This window comes from Neodiprion pinetum, chromosome 7 (genome assembly GCF_021155775.2).
Source record: "Neodiprion pinetum isolate iyNeoPine1 chromosome 7, iyNeoPine1.2, whole genome shotgun sequence".
Taxonomy (NCBI): Eukaryota; Metazoa; Arthropoda; class Insecta; order Hymenoptera; family Diprionidae; genus Neodiprion; species Neodiprion pinetum.
Genome location: NC_060238.1, coordinates 7030065 through 7046897, shown reverse-complemented (window position 1 = coordinate 7046897; position 16833 = coordinate 7030065). Strand labels below are relative to the sequence as shown.

Sequence of the window (16833 nt, the reverse complement as noted above, 5' to 3'; positions counted from 1 at the left end):
TGTTGCGACTTTTTTGGACAAGATCGTGCGCCGAATAAATTTTGACAAACTATCACACAGAGTCTCATTAGTAAATCTAAAACAATTAAACTTGAAAAACAGTTCCCGCTTCATTAAGGCAAAAATCGAAAACAAGCAGTTGAAAGATGAAAATTGATCCCAACCGATTATCGAGGTCAAGTTGATTTGTAAAGCTAAAAACATAATATTGTTAATATGGTTTCAGTAAGTAATGAAGTTTATTTATTCGAATAAATTATACAGTGCAGATGTCTATGAAATGACATGAAAAGACGTCATATCTATTGAAGGGAGAAGAAAAATGCTACAGAATGTAAATTCAAGAATTTTTGGTCATAAGTTTTATAGTTATACTCGTACATGTTATTTATACAGTTTTTATCGTTATACATTTCATATATGTTTTATAGTTATACATTTTCTTTATACAGTTTTTTATAGTTATACGTTTGATTTATACATTGGATATACAGACGAGATCCTCGTGCGCTCCACTTTACATCATGGGGGCGCACTAGGCGCGAAGGCTCATAGCGAAAAAAGTTCCTGAGCCGGGAAACTGAGGCATCCCGACACTCGACATCATTGGACTGACGAAGCGCAATCGCACGACAATTCCTATTTCACAAAGCGGGACGAATTTTCGATATTCTGCATTGCCGATCCGGTGGACCCAGAATTACCGACCGAGCCGGAGACCGTTCTGGATCGGCGAACTAAAAGGCATCGAGGGCTTGCCGGGACTGCGTCGATGCGTCCATCGTTGGCGTATCGGGCCCAATTGATGAGAGCGTCGAGTGCTGTGTTCGTCGTTATCGGCATGTTGAACCCATTGGACTAGCCGCTAAACTGAGTACCCATCATCGCAGGACTCATCACAGCGGAGATCTAACCAAGAAAGGTGAAGACAGTGTCTTTTAAATTGTGTATCTATAAAAAGATATTGCGACATGCCGCAGACATGCTGTATTGTATGAATCTGTGTATTCAAAGGCCTTGGACCGTTAATCGTCAATTAGATAGAAATTAAAATAAAAGAGAATAAAAGAGATCACAACGGGACTCGACAGAATTGCTTATCGCAGTTGAATTAAAATGAAAACTGCTTTCTTGTTGATTTATATCAATAAGTCGTGGACGATGAGGAAATTCAAGTTTAAGATATGCTTATTGGAATGTGATCAAATTTTGAATTCTTGTGGAAGTAAAAATCATTCCGAAATATAACAGAATTTTTTGCCCAAGTTTAAGAGGTGCGAGCATTCTATGTGACTCTGCTTCACGTGAACAACGTGAGAAAGAATATACTAATTCCAGTTTCCCCGCATAATTTTCCGAAGTTACCGCATCGTAGTTATCGACAATTAGATTAATTTCTTCGTTTTAATATAAATGATAACATATTTCGTTTTCGTAGATTGTTTTGTAGGCACGTTTCTGACTTTTGAAAAAGAAAATACAACTAATCGCCAATATGCAGTTTCTGGTTGCTCCCAAATAAGAAATAAAATAACATAACTCATGCAGACAATTTGATTATACCATATAATACCGTAAGTCACGATTACTTTGGGAAAATTCTTCGAGGAAACGACTGGTTAGATCATGTTACACCTACTCTAGTAAAAAAAATTCACATGCCGTGTGGTAGTTCCTAGCTCTAAACTAAAGATCCTTCGCTTTCGGTCGATGTTTTTCAAAGTAGAAATAGATTTTCAGGTCTTGTTCCGTACAAAATTGAAAATATAGTGCCCTTATTCGTCATAATCAAACGCTCGTGCATACAAAAATTCTTAGTAATTGATTGATTTTCAAAAAATCGTAAACAGTCTTATATAACAAAAGTATATTACACTTTTTTTTTACGAAGTATCAAATTGAGTTTGCGGTCGCCTAATCTCACAGTTTTGCGCGAGAACGCACACGCGCAGTACAGAAACCATTACTTTCAAAATTGGCTAGTTACCTGTTCAGTCATTCCCCTTCGGCGACCTGTGAATCGGACCGGTACGACGACGGATCCGCGATCCCATGTGACCACCGTTCTAAATGAATTCGGGAGGGGATGGCGGCATGCTTCGTGCGTTGCGCCGTCGGTTATGTAGGTGACGTAGCCCTCGAGGACGCTGTGGCTATGCTCGACCTGCTCGCGGTGGTTCGGAGCCGCGAATTCGAAGTACTCGATGACGCTTGCCTTGCCCCGAGGTGACGGGGGTATTCCACACGCAGATTCCACGCCAGCTTTTTGCGAAACTCACGATTCGATGAAACCGCCGTCGAATCCAGCAGAGTCTCTGCGTTTATCTAGCTTAATTCTTCAAATTTTATCACTCGTTGAAAATTCCTTGGTTTGCTAGTTTTGCGACCCACTCCTTACAAACTGCTGATCACTTGCTACGGCCGGGCTTCATTGTTGTAAAGTCAGCTGGGGTCTCGATTCTCATCTCACATCGATAGCCAGCCAATCAGTGAAAGGGAATTTCATGCTGAAAGAATTATCACCGGCTATACTCTTCGCTCAACCATCAGTTGTACAATAGTACTGGCGTCAGGCTGTACTGTAATTAGGTACCTACCAATATTTTACCTGCGGATGAAATTTCCGCTCTTCACACTGTGTGACAGAGTGCCTGCACTTGATCATAATGTACGACATTTTTGGGGTTGTGACAAAGTTTCATCGATTTGATCGAATTTTTTGAATTGCTGGTTCTTTTATATGAACTTTGTATATATATTCAAAGGACTGGTATCTCTGATTATATGATTAAAAATAACGATATTGCTTGTGTATTTGAAAATTTACTGTAGATTGTGAATTATTCTCACCTTCGTCATTCGTTTTATTTTCGACAGGAAGAATTTTTCAAAGGATTACGTGGTTTTCGAAAGTTGAAAAAAATGTGTGTTCTCAAATTTTTTTCGTAATGTAACAAAAGAAGTATTCTGTTTGAACTTAAGACTTATGAAAGAACTCCATCTGAACTATATTTCATAGAACATTTATTCAAAAATTAAATAATTAATAATTAAGCTTAATCTGAAAACCATAATCCAAATTTTTCCTGTTAGTAGATGAGTATAGCTAATGATTAAACGAAGGATTTATAAAAAAAATTGAAATTCGAATTTTTCGCAGAGCTTATGCAGAAAAGTATAATTTTTAGTACAATTTACACCATCTGCTGCCTTGTGAAAAAAGTTGTGATGGAAGAAAAAAAATCCTACATTTCATCACTAGCTATGATAGAAAATATTTGTTTTTTTGATTTAAGATGAAGCTTGTTTGACTTATCGTGTTCACTGAGAAAATACAGGGTGTCCGAAAACCAGTTCTAAACGGCTGAGTTATAGATATTTACGTATAGAATTTTTATGAAATATCGTTCAAGTGTCGTTCTTTCATGTGTCTTAAGTTTGAATAAAATATTTCTTTGACTTTCTCAAGACAACAAAACTGATGACATCATTGATTGGAACAATTTTTTTATCCTGCAACAACGTTTCCCAATATTTCAGGGAATTTTAAATAAATGAAAAAAAAAAAACATAGAAACCAAAATCGGAGAACTCTTTCGGATTTTGAATTATATTCGCTGTGACGCGGAATTTTGCTGTTACTCGGCCACCCGGAGAAGTGACCGAGAACTTTTCGTGTGCAGAACAATTTGGCGGTCCGCGATGTGAGCTGGAAAACTTAGATCTTACAAAAAATATTACGAGATTCCGTTGGACGTCTAGCATGGTCGACACGCCTCGTAATATTTACCTTCGCTAAACATCGGCTAATGTACTCGGTAACTCAGTACCGCGGAGAGGTGAGAGGTGATTTTGGAGGGAGAGAGAGAGAGAGACACTCGACAACAACACGCTACGTAACAAAAAAAATATATACATATTTCTGTTCCATAATAGAGGCGATACAGAAAAAAAAAAAATTCCAAATTCAAAATTCGCGATTCAGAATCAAACAACAAAGCCTTGGTTTAACTAACGTTTTTCTTATTCTATCGAGCTTTCAGCTCACTAACTAAAATCTAAACTCAGTACTCAAAAATCTCAAATACACAATCCCAAATTGCAAACCTACACGTACTCAAAAATACAGCAATAATTGCTACGAAACCGAAACTATCCCAGTTCTCAAAGGTATGCCGTCCCGGCTACCAAATAGACGGCGTTCTCAATACCAACCGCCTCGGAGCTTCGGCGTGACCGCGAGATGACTTGAATCTGAACTCGACAACTTAAATTAGGTTAAACCCTATTTCTTTACTCGACCTAAACGCAACTGAATCTCAACTGTACTGAATACTATCCTAGACTCGCCTCGACATGATGAAACTGCAATTAGATTGAACACAATCTTAACTGTAACTTGACTTAACTAAAACGAAATCTGAACAATACGCAACTCGACACACCATAAACCAAATCGTAACTCAAACATAATCAAAACTCGAAACAGTGAAATTCGCAACGCAACCGATACTAAACCGACATAACGACACTCGCATCGTGAACATGATTTGATCCGAAATTACAAACGCTAATTACACAAACGCTAACTCAATCACACGCAATCGCAACGGATCCGAACTCAAAACTTTCTCAAAGTTCTCAGGGACGTTATTAGCTAATTCAAACACTCTATTTCGGCAATTCGCGACCCACACGAGAGGCGACACTGAAAAACACGATACCGCAACTCGACCCTGTACAGCGGAATTCGGGCTGTACGTAAATTTGAAACGAGAATGACGCAACTCCATAAGTCGAAACTCGGGCTACGGTCACCAAGCAAAAGAATCGGCAAACGAATTTCGAGTACTTTCTGACAATGCAAATCCGAAATGACTCTCCGTTATTCGGCAAGCCTTTAGTCAATTCCTCTCGAAATTCGATGGCAAGTATATCAGCAGCGCTTACCGTTCCAGATCCAGCATACAAAAGCACCAACCCCCTTGTGATTTTTCGAAGGCTCCAAATTTCTCCAAACTCAATAGCAAACTCCTCGATATCAAAATCCTACCAGATAACGTCTTTACTACGCAATCGCCGGAACTCGAGTGAATTCAAAATCGAGGACCTGCCGCAACGCTGATCCCGGTACGCTACTTCCTACGCGACGTATACTCGCGAGGATACGCAACGCTTGATCCGTCATCGATTTAGTAGATTGCGCAACTCGACGCGCACCCGTCGGAGCAACGCGACGCAGAACTTGACGCTAGATCGTAATTTCGTCCTCCGCGCAGCTCTACGATGCTCGGCGGTGAGCGGGGTGGGGCTCCCTCGTCACTAGTCGGTCCTTCGCAAGTTCGTCGGCCAGCTGTTGGCGGGGAAAACGGGGATGGCTGCGGAACGTCGGCCATGAGCGGAAATTGCATCTGCCTCGGATTCCCGCGACGTAGGGATCTTCGATGGCTCCCCCTCCGCAGCGTCCTGATACGCAGCCATCCTTTCAACTTGGAGCGTTACTAATAATTTCTTAGAAATTTTCAGTTATCAGGGTGTGATGAATTTACTAACCAATGAATAAATAGAAATCAAAACAAGTAACACAATTTATCTACCCTTCATATAATTGTTTATTCATTTTACAAAATATATACATCAATAAATTCTCAGAAACTACAATGAGTCTCCCTAAATTCCAATTAGGTTTTAACATGTATAGAGAAGAATTATTTTCACATTGACAGGAGGACGGTTGAATAAAAACTTTATTCTTCCCGAAGGCGTTGTTAGTGAGTCGGCCACGTTCATTTTATGTTCATAATTCACAAGAGGTTCGACGATATTGTGATTGAACAGGGAAAATAATGAAGATGAGAACAATGATACAATAAAACTTTTTATTTTCTTGGCCAAGTGTTATGTATGAGTCTTTACGTGCGTATGTTTGGTGACCGATTGACTGCCAGACTGACCGTAATCCTCGCCTAATCGTAAGCCTATCATTTCAATGGAATGAATTTTTGGATTTCGGTCCGCCATTTTGAATCTCGAAATCTGATTCCAGATTCGTGATCATTGACTGTAAAAACCTTTAATCGAGTTGATGTTTGAAAAAACCGAATAGACAATGAGATGATTACATGATGTCACAGCGGATTCCAATCAATATTTGGTAGAAAATTTAAATCTTAGTAAAATATGAAAACAATAAAGTATAATCATTAAGCTTTGTCTGCGGTAAGCTTGATAAATAGTTTCACAATCCGTTCGGGATTTTGTCTCAATGTGTTGTATAATTATAAATGGTCAAAACGCTCAGTATTGATTTAAATATAAATAAATAACTGTGATATTATAAATATGTTGTTATTATTGTTATTATTATCGCAGCTGGAGAAGAGTTTGAAATCGGAAAGTTCAACGGCTGGCTCACAGTCAGCCCAAACCAACTTGTTTATTATTCTATAATGATTCAATTCAAATTTTTAGTAATTTCTCATACTATATTATATGTAATAACATCTCATACATACAATTCATTCATTCTTAAAATAAACGTTACATTGGTTTCTTTTGTTCGTTCCAGTATGCTTTTACTATACATCGAGTCATTTAAATACTAACTGTCATATTTTCCAAGTTTATTTCGTCTTATATTCTATTAGCCTTTACACCATTTATCATATCGATTCGCTTTAATAATTCTATGCAGACTAGTTTCACATTTAAGGAAGTAACGCAGGAAATAGAATTGATGGACAGAAAAATACCAAACTTGACAGAATGTTCGATTACAATGTAAAAAGAACTCGTACAAATTTTTATGATCCGAGGTGGGTTTTTACGCGAGATATTTGTAATTCTTTTTATATCTTTACAAGCCACTTCAACATGGCCTCTTATGAGAAATGACGGAGTTAGCTGCACATTATTCCTTATATCTCCGTAATTGATGGATAGATCAGAATGAAATATAAACAGCAGAGAGATGAAATACTCAGAATCATTTATCCGGCTTAAAAATATTCAAAGGTGACTTATGATAGGAATAATAAAAACAATAAAAAGTACTAATAGCGAATTTTCGGACCCTCGCTAAAAATATTGCAACGTCGCATATTCGAGGTTATGAGCGCGCATTTTGAAATTTCAACGTATGTGACAGCTTGTGCAGGCTATTACATTTTTTATAATTCTTCGTTTTTTGTTTACACGACGTATTTTACCTTTCCAATAAAATCTAGGCTTCTTTTCTTTAGGCATATCGAACTGGCGCTTAAAAGAAATTCACTGATACCGCCGATGAGCTGTCGACGGCATATTTGACACATATATACACGCGCACGCAATCAATGAGAAGCGATGTTGCCAGATTAAGTACTACTTAGTGGGTAGTTGCGTTACTTCCTTAAGCAATTTATAAATTACGGAAAGGGAAATTTGCGTGTTGAATTGCAAACTGTTGGTAATAATTACATAATCCAAAAAACTGTTACAACTATTCAAGATTTGTTGGTTTAGAAAAATTCCGTATCATCCCAATTCCGAGAAGAGGAACAGACTCATGAAATAACAATGATTCGTCAAGCCGTAACGCGTAGTGTAAAACAATATATTAATGACCGATCAAATATGTTTTTCAAGTGATTTATGTCGTTGTGAAAATGTAGTGTTGATGTAATCAGAAGATCATCAATACAGGTGGTTAAAATTTCTGAATATTCTTCACCGAATGATAAATTAAATGCTGGAATAAAACCATTTCCGGCAATTTTTAAACCAAATGGTATTCCTTTAAATTAGTATTCTGATGTACTGTAAAGTAACGCCGAGTATTTTCGAAATTCTGGAAATAATGGTATTTGCCAGTAGCCTTGTGTTAAATGAATTTCTGACACGAACTTGAGCCCGTGGTATTTATGAATCAATTCTTTGACTTTTGATTGAGTTTCATCATCAGAGTCGATTGTTTCATTTAAAAATCTAGCATCTCAGCATATTCATCCCTTGTCGTCCTTTTTTACACCACTCTCAATGGGCTGCAATGAGAATTTTAAGATCTTTCAATCATATCGGCGTCTAACATTCATTTACCATCTAAGTACGTCTGAATCTGCTCTAAAAAAAAAACCTCGGTCTCTTTGTTGACATTTAAATTCATTAAAGCTATGTTGTCACAAATTTCGTCAGACAAATCATGATCGTCTCTTATATCATATCTTCCATCTAAATCTTGAATACTTTTCTTCTTATTAAGAATATCATCTATTTTAACATCTGTAAGTATTTATTTCTTCACCGGAGTTGATTTTTCTCTAATTGCTGTTAATACGGAAATATAACTTACAAATAAAACAATTATTTCACATTGATCCTGTGGGCATTTGAACAACACTTCAGAAATGCAGGTAATCTAGTCTAATCTAGAAACCGAAATTCATCGCGTTTCCTCCAAGTTTAAATTTTGTCTATCGCTATGATTATTTGATACCACGTTATCATTACCTACAATTACTGGTGGATATTGCATGTATGGAAAAACAATTTCATTATTTTATGGATAACTATTTACTTAACGGTTTTTACTATTTGGATGAACACTTAGTTTGTTCGAATACTTCATAAGGTTGAGAAATAACATTTCACTGATTTATTGACATGTATTGATAATCATGACTTTGTTTTAAATAGCATACGCGTTTGAACTCTCATCGTTGTTTACATATCTCCCGGCTTAGTGAGGATTAACTTGACGTTACATGTTGTGACCAGGGTTCATTTGACTAGTATTGTCCTTGAATTTTTTTTCACTCCACTGGTCTTCCTTATGTCTTGCTTCATATACCGCATCCAATATCCGACAATGCTTGCACTATCTCATTTTGATTCCCAAAATTTGCTGATGCAAGAGCCTCTCTAACTCTAATCACCATTCCCTATATTATTGTGAAATGATTTTATTGAAATGGTTAGTCCATAACTTTTCAATTTGCTGTTAACAATAATTCTGTAACGTACCATCACATGATCCATATTCGCGTAATTCCTTCTACCTTTATTTGTAACTGTATCGAATGAGATCCTTTGAAAAACGCATTTTCAAAACCTTTAAACTCGAAAAATCGTTCTCTTCCATGTGCTTTCAGCAACAAACAATTGACCCTCAAATGTAATATGTTTGAGTTTTAAATAATTTTAACGCATCTTCCATAGACTCATTTGAATTTATGTTTCCTTCTTCAAAAAATTTCAATATTTTGATGTTAATTCGCATTTGTTGTATATTTGTTAGTGATCCGCTAATTTTACTATTTTCATTGCTGACTTGATGTTGATTGGTATTTGATATTGAATTTTCTATTTCTCTTCTTTGCAAGTCATTTTGCTTACGTAATTCCTCTGATTCTGCAGAGACATTTTCGGTTTGTTGCTGTCGCGCAAACATCTGCTCCATCATCTGTTTCAACTCTTTTTTCAACTGTTTCGCTCCTTCCTTCGTTGTTGCTTCTTTGACCGTCTTAGTTTCGAGTTTATCGTCCGTCTCGGCGATTTTGTCCTCTATTTGCAGCTTCTTGTCTTTCGATCTGGTTGAAACAGGTGAGTGTTTAACATTCATAGAAATAAAATAAAATATACACATACATACCTTCTAAATACGTTCGTTCAATCAATATTATATATGCTTTGTTTTCTCTTTTATTTGGGCGCCGATGTGATGAATTTATTGATCAACGAAGAAATAGCGAACGAAACATGAAACTGTACAATTCAACTAATCTCTATATCACTGTTTATTCTTTTTATATACACGCATCAACGAACACTTGGAAACTACAATGAGTCTCCTTAAATTTCAAATAGGTTCAAATATACGGAGAGGATTTTTTTCACCCTGACATCAGGGCAATGAAATGAAAACCCATGTTTACCCATCAATCGTCGATCATTCCATCCATGGAGACTAGAGGTAAGGAGGCCGAACACATATGACGGAATCGTCGAAAAGTGCACGTGAAAGTGATGAAAGATCTTATAGTTCGGGATGTATCCGCAAGCGATACCAGCGCCTGGTTACGAATAGGATACATACGTGAGGATCGACGAATCAAAATCACCGCGCTGACGGAGTCGCAGTGGTAGCGCCGCCAGACGGGTACAATCCGCGGATTGTTCATCACTTTCACAGTCCATTTTGCCAGCATTGCGTTCGGTCTCCTCACCTCTAGTCTCCGTGATTCCGTCGTCAGAACAAGAACCGACACCAGCCTGCTGGAACTCACCACTGCTCGTATACTAAAAAGTTGTACGCGTTTTGTCCCCGTTTTTTAGTTCCTCTACGTGGCGCTAGTAGACTTCTGATACGCTCGCTGCCCTCGATGACCGTGCTCAAGCTTGTCAGACATCTACTAGCGTGTGTCAGGGGGCTGACCGACACTGCACGATCCATCTTGGTACACATCTTGGTGTTCGTATGAATTGGAATTCAGAGTAACTGTAATACATCACGGATGCACTAATTTTGATCGTGATGAAATGGATGTTCCGTATATGAGACAGTATTTAACGCAGTGTTCTGATTTAAAGACCTAAAACGGCGATTGTCGGCGATTTTTTTTTTCTTTTTTGATAGGGAGAAATAGAGCACAGCTTCTTGAAACTTCGAATGTATTTAACAAACATTTGGAAGGTACGAGCAAAAATTTTTATCATTGTACTGTCGCAGAACGGCAGCATTGTTAGCTGACCAGTTATCTGGAGAATATATCTTGAGTCAACGACTGACCATCGGAGGGCCTAGCCGCTTGAGTCTGGAATCGGCAGGAAAGATAAAGTGCGTATTTCTTGTCTGAAATGTGAGAACTAGAATCATTATGCCTCATATCATAACATCGTACATCATACATCGTACATCATACATCGTACATCATACATCATACATCATCATACATAATATGAAAGGTCGAGACCAAAGTTTGGATGTCGGATGTTCAGAAAGTGACGTCACGATTTCAAAATCAGCTAGCCGAATTCCTCAGTCGGGAAACAACCGCGCAGTAGAACGGACGTATGAGAATCGCGCTCCGCAGATTTCGAGTACCGAGTTCTCTACCTCCTGGATCCTGCCCTTCGGGTCCGCTACCTGGTAAGACTCGCCTTTCAGGACAAGAGTTCCGTAATTTCTTTGCTCCAGGTCCGCCACCTAGTGGAACTCGACTTTTAGGAAAAGCGCTCCGAAGTTTCTGCGCTCAAGGTCCACTACCTGCAGGAACTCGACTTCCGGGACAAAGGCTCCGTGGTTCCTGCGCTCCAGTTCGCTACCTGGTGAAACTCGACTTCCAGAACATGCGCTCCGTAGATCTGGCTGTCCAGGTCTTTGACCTGGTGACTTTTGACCTTCAGGACTAATTTTCCGTAGTTCTGGCTGTCCAGGTTCGTGACCTCGTGACTTTTGACCAAGCGCTGCGTAGTTTCTGCGCTCCAGGTCCGCTTCCTGGTGAAACTCGACTTTCAGAACAAGAGCTCCGTAGTTCTGGCAGTCCAGGTCCTTGACCTGATGATTTTTGCCCTTTCGGGCTAATTTTTAAGTTTACAAGTTTGATTATTGAAAACGTCATGTGTTGTACTATCGAACCAATAGCCAATGATATTGCAATAATTTTTTATAATTTTCTTATAAACTTCTTGGTAAAATTTATCAGTGAAAAAATTATACTATTCCTTACACAATATTTTTGCTGAGTTTTAATACAAAAAATATTTATTAGTATTCGAGGTATGACCCCGGGTGGTTAGCGGTCGCTGCGGGTGATCGAGGTAGACGAGGAGGAGGAGGACGTGGAAGACGAGGCAAGCAAAGTGGACGCAGAGGACGAGGATTTGTGCTCGGTGAGTAAGACATTTTTATAAAATTTGATGGTGATTGTGATTATATTTCATGAAAAATATGTCAATCTTGTCATGTTTACAATAAATTATTTCAATTCATTTTTCGCGCAAGCACATATTCAGTAGCTTCAAATGCGCTGATTAATTTATTACATATTGATTGATTAATTAATTATGTTTATCCTTACACAATATTTTTGATGTGTTCTTATACTGAAAATATTTATTACTATTCCAGGTATAACCCGAGGTGATTAGCAGTAGTGGTTGGAGGTGGTTGGAGGTGGATGAGGAGGAGGACGAGGAAGACGAGGAGAACAAGGTGGACAAGGAGGACGAGGATTTGTGTTCGGTGAGTAAAACATTTTTATAATATTTGATGGAAATTGTAATTATATTTCATCAAAAATATTTCAAACTCGTCATGCTTACAACAAATTATTTCAATTCATTTTTCGCGCAAGAACATATTCAGTAGCTTCAAATGCGCTAGTAAAATTGATTACATATTATTTATTCAATTAATTATATTAATTCTTACACGATATTTTTGATGTGTTCTCTTACTGAAAATATTTATTACTATTCAAGGTATAACCTGAGGTGGTTATCAGTGGTTGTTAGAGGTGGACGAGGAGGAGCACGAGGAAGACGAGGAAAACAAGGTGAACGAGGAGGACGAGGATTTGTGCTCGGTGAATAAGACATTTTTATAATATCTGATGGTGATTGTAATTATATTTCATCGAAAATATGTCAAACTTGTCATGTTTACAATAAATTATTTCAATTCATTTTTCGCGCAAGCACATATTCAGTAGCTTCAAATGCGTTGATGAATTTATTACATATTAATTAATTATATTAATCCTTGCACAATATTTTTGATGTGTTCTTATACTGAAAATATTTATTACTATTCCAGGTATAACCCGAGGTGATTAGCAGTAGTCGTTGGAGGTGGATACATATATACTATTATATACACATATTTAAACCTAGATTTTTACAATAAACACAGAGGTTTTAGTATATTCACATACGGATTTCTGTGTATAGGTATACTTGAACTAAAATATCCTTATCTCTAATACGGAGTTCTTCGTAATTCGCATTTGTTCCTGTAACCCAATGTCCTACATACGATGGCAGAAATCGAGATCCAACTCAACTGAGTCTCAAAGCCCTGTTGACATAAAAGCAGCTATTTGATAGAAATCATAGTTTATAGTTTACACAGCCCATTGCATGATATTTCATTATAAATACATATGTTTCAATGTATTTAGGAATAATTTATCAAATATACAGAGGTCATGTGCAAATAATAAATGAATTGATTCGACCGCAGTTTGATGTATTCATTAGAGCTTTAACAATAAATTTAAGCTTTGTTACTTCTTTTATTTTATTATGGATAATCAAAAACATTTCCGACTATTCGTGCTGTGGAAGCATGGGAATTAAACCAAATGTAGCAAAAGATTAGAAACAGTGTATGTCGAGTACGGGTATTTTTCTAATAATGCAAACACGTGCCGCTAGCTTAGTTTTGACATATCTAGAATACCACGCCTTGCGAATTAGCTTTCCAGACAGAGATGAATGAGGAATTTTAAGGACTGCATTATCGTTGTTGAATACTCTATGCCTCATGGGAAAAAAAAATCTGTAACGATGAAATTGATGGACCGGATCATCGTCGACTTCAACTTTTGAAATGTCCTACCATTTCCGAACACCTCCAACCATCCTATTTACCTACATTACTAGATAAGCTATGATATGAAAAGAGAAGAATGATTCATTTCGAAATGGGATTCTATTCGACACGCGCTCGATGTATCCCATAACAATAATATTCAAAATTATTCCAACAACTTTTCATTTGCTCTCTCGATCTTGAATTTTCATAGGCATAGAATCGAAACGCTGTTTTAGCTAGTCGCAAGTGATGTATCTGCGTTGGGTGGAGGAGCGGAATTGTGTTTCGAAAAGTATTCGGATGGAAAAAAATTCAGAGTAACTGTAATACGTCACGGATGCGCTAATTTTGAACGAGATGAAATGGATGCTTCGTATATGAGACAGTATTTAACGCTGCGTAGTGATTTAAAGACCTAAAAAGGTGATAGGGAGAGGAAGAACGAAGCTTCTTAACACTTCGAGTGTTTTTTAACACACATTTGAAAGATACGAGCAAAATTTTTCATCGCCAACTGTCGCAGAACGGCAGCGTTATTAGCCGACCCGTTCACTGAAGAATATATCTTCAGTCAACGGCTGACCATCGAAGGGCCTGGCCGCTTGAGTCTGGAATCGGCAGGAGAGATAAAGTGTGTATTTCTTGTAAAAAATGTGAAAACTAAAATCATTATACATCATATCATATCATCGTACATCATACATCATACATCATACATCATACATCATACATCATACATCATACATCATACATCATACATCATACATCATACATCATACATCATACATCATACATCATACATCATACATCATACATCATACATCATACATCATACATCATACATCATACATCATACATCATACATCATCATACATAGTATGAAAGGTCGAAACCAAAGTTTGAATTTTCGGATATTCGGAAAGTGACGTCACCAATCTCAAATCAGCTAGCCGAAATCCTCAGTCTGGAACGAACCGCGCAGTAGAGCGGACGGATGAGAGTCGCGCTCCGCAAATTTCGAGTACCGGGTTCTCAACCTCCCGCATCCCGCGCTTCGGGTCCGCTACGTATTTCGAGTACCGGGTTCTCAACCTCCCGGATCCCGCGCTTCGGGTCCGCTACGCGGTGAAACTCGACTTCCAGGACAAGCGCTCCGTGGTTCCTGGTTCATGTTTACAATAAATTATTTCAATTCGTTTTTCGCGCATGCCCAAATTCGGTAGCTGTCAGTCCGCTAATAAAATTTCTCGACTTCCAGGATAAGCACTCCGTGGTTCCTGGTTCATGTTTACAATAAATTATCTCAATTCGTTTTTCGCGCAACCCCAAATTCGGTAGCTGTCAGTCCGCTAATAAAATTTCTCGACTTCCAGGATAAGCGCTCCGTGGTTCCTGGTTCATGTTTACAATAAATTATTTCAATTCGTTTTTCGCGCAAGCCCAAATTCGGTAGCTGTCAGTCCGCTAATAAAATTTCTCGACTTCCAGGATAAGCGCTCCGTGGTTCCTGGTTCATGTTTACAATAAATTATTTCAATTCGTTTTTCGCGCAAGCCCAAATTCGGTAGCTGTCAGTCCGCTAATAAAATTTCTCGACTTCCAGGATAAGCGCTCCGTGGTTCCTGGTTCATGTTTACAATAAATTATTTCAATTCGTTTTTCGCGCAAGCCCAAATTCGGTAGCTGTCAGTCCGCTAATAAAATTTCTCGACTTCCAGGATAAGCACTCCGTGGTTCCTGGTTCATGTTTACAATAAATTATTTCAATTCGTTTTTCGCGCGAGCCCAAATTCGGTAGCTGTCAGTCCGCTAATAAAATTTCTCGACTTCCAGGATAAGCGCTCCGTGGTTCTTGGTTCATGTTTACAATAAATTATTTCAATTCGTTTTTCGCGCAACCCCAAATTCGGTAGCTGTCAGTACGCTAATAAAATTTCTATAACTTTATAATCTTCTCATAATCTTTCTGGTAGATAATATCGATGAAAAAATTATATCAAACCTTACACATTATTTTTGATTTGTTCTCATGCTGAAAATATTTATTAGTATTCGAGGTATAACTCGAGGTGGTTGGCGGTGGTCGTTGGGGGTGGTTAGGGGTGGTTGCGGGTAATCTCGGTGATTCAGGAGGAGGGGGACGAGGATTTGTGCTCGGTGAGTAAAACACTTTTATAATAGTTGACGGCAATTATAATTATATTTCATCTAAAATATTTCAAACTGGTCATGTTTACATTGAATTATTTCAATTCATTTTTCGCGCAAGCACATATTCGGTAGCTATGAATAAGCTTATATAATTTATTATATTATTAATTAATTAATTACTCAATTACTCAATTATAATCATCGTTACACAATATTTTTGATGTGTTCTTATACTGAAAATATTTATTACTATTCAAGGTATAACCTGAGGTGGTTGAAGGTGGTCGGAGGTGGACGAGGAGGAGGACGAGGAGGACGAGGATTTGTGCTGGGTAAGTAAAACACTGTTATAATATTTGATGGCAATTGTAATTATATTTCATCTGAAATATTACAAACTTGTCACGTTTACAATAAATTATTTCAATTCATTTTTCGTGCAAGCACATATTCAGTAGCTATGAATAATCTTATAAAATTTATTATATAATTAATTAATTAATATTCTTATAATATTTGATGGCAATTGTAATTATATTTCATCTGAAATATTACAAACTTGTCACGTTTACAATAAATTATTTCAATTCATTTTTCGTGCAAGCACATATTCAGTAGCTATGAATAATCTTATAAAATTTATTATATAATTAATTAATTAATATTCTTATAATATTTGATGGCAATTGTAATTATATTTCATCTGAAATATTACAAACTTGTCACGTTTACAATAAATTATTTCAATTCATTTTTCGTGCAAGCACATATTCAGTAGCTATGAATAATCTTATACAATTTATTACATTATTAATTAATTGATTAATTACATTAATCCTTACACAATATTTTTGATGTGTTCCTATACTAAAAATATTCATTACTATTCCAGGTATTACCCGAGGTGGTCGGAGGTGGACGAGGAGGAGGACGAGCTGGACGAGGAGGAGGACGAGGTGGACGAGGAGCAGGCGGGGTGGGTCGTGGGAGAGGACCTCTCCTCTCCTCAGAGGAGGGGAGGGGGAGGGGCGGGGAAGGGGGAGAGGTGGGCGGGGAGGGGGAAGGGAAGGGAAGGGGAGGGGGGGCGGACGGGAGGGGGGAGGGAGGGA

General features: G+C 37.7%; 1 protein-coding gene and 3 long non-coding RNA genes across 5 annotated transcripts; 2 read left to right on the top strand and 2 right to left on the bottom strand.

The window, feature by feature from the left end:
* Nucleotides 1-372: 372 nt before the first annotated feature.
* LOC138191237 (uncharacterized) lies at nt 373-5152 on the bottom strand. Its single transcript, XR_011177615.1, has 3 exons — nt 4951-5152; nt 1988-2507; nt 373-909 (listed from the first exon to the last, which is right to left on the bottom strand). It is a non-coding gene; the product is annotated as an uncharacterized lncRNA (long non-coding RNA).
* Nucleotides 5153-8492: 3340 nt separating this feature from the next.
* On the bottom strand, nt 8493-9998 carry LOC124222686 (uncharacterized). Its single transcript, XR_006884087.2, has 3 exons — nt 9629-9998; nt 9001-9566; nt 8493-8918 (listed from the first exon to the last, which is right to left on the bottom strand). It is a non-coding gene; the product is annotated as an uncharacterized lncRNA (long non-coding RNA).
* A 982-nt stretch (nt 9999-10980) lies between these two features.
* LOC124223280 (uncharacterized) lies at nt 10981-13311 on the top strand. 2 transcript variants are annotated; one of them, XR_011177614.1, is made up of 5 exons: nt 10981-11412; nt 11748-11868; nt 12107-12220; nt 12460-12563; nt 12794-13311. XR_011177614.1 is itself a non-coding variant. In XM_069137689.1 (5 exons), the coding sequence occupies exons 1-3, from the start codon at nt 11050-11052 to the stop codon at nt 12124-12126; spliced, it is 444 nt and encodes a 147-aa protein (XP_068993790.1). In that variant the 5' UTR covers nt 10981-11049; the 3' UTR covers nt 12127-12220; nt 12460-12563; nt 12794-13311. The 2 variants fall into 2 exon arrangements, 1 of the variants encoding a protein (XP_068993790.1); XM_069137689.1 differs by having other exon boundaries at nt 10981-11352.
* Nucleotides 13312-15627: 2316 nt separating this feature from the next.
* On the top strand, nt 15628-16686 carry LOC138191269 (uncharacterized). The gene is made up of 3 exons (XR_011177653.1): nt 15628-15730; nt 15983-16056; nt 16617-16686. It is a non-coding gene; the product is annotated as an uncharacterized lncRNA (long non-coding RNA).
* The last annotated feature ends 147 nt before the right edge of the window (nt 16687-16833 follow it).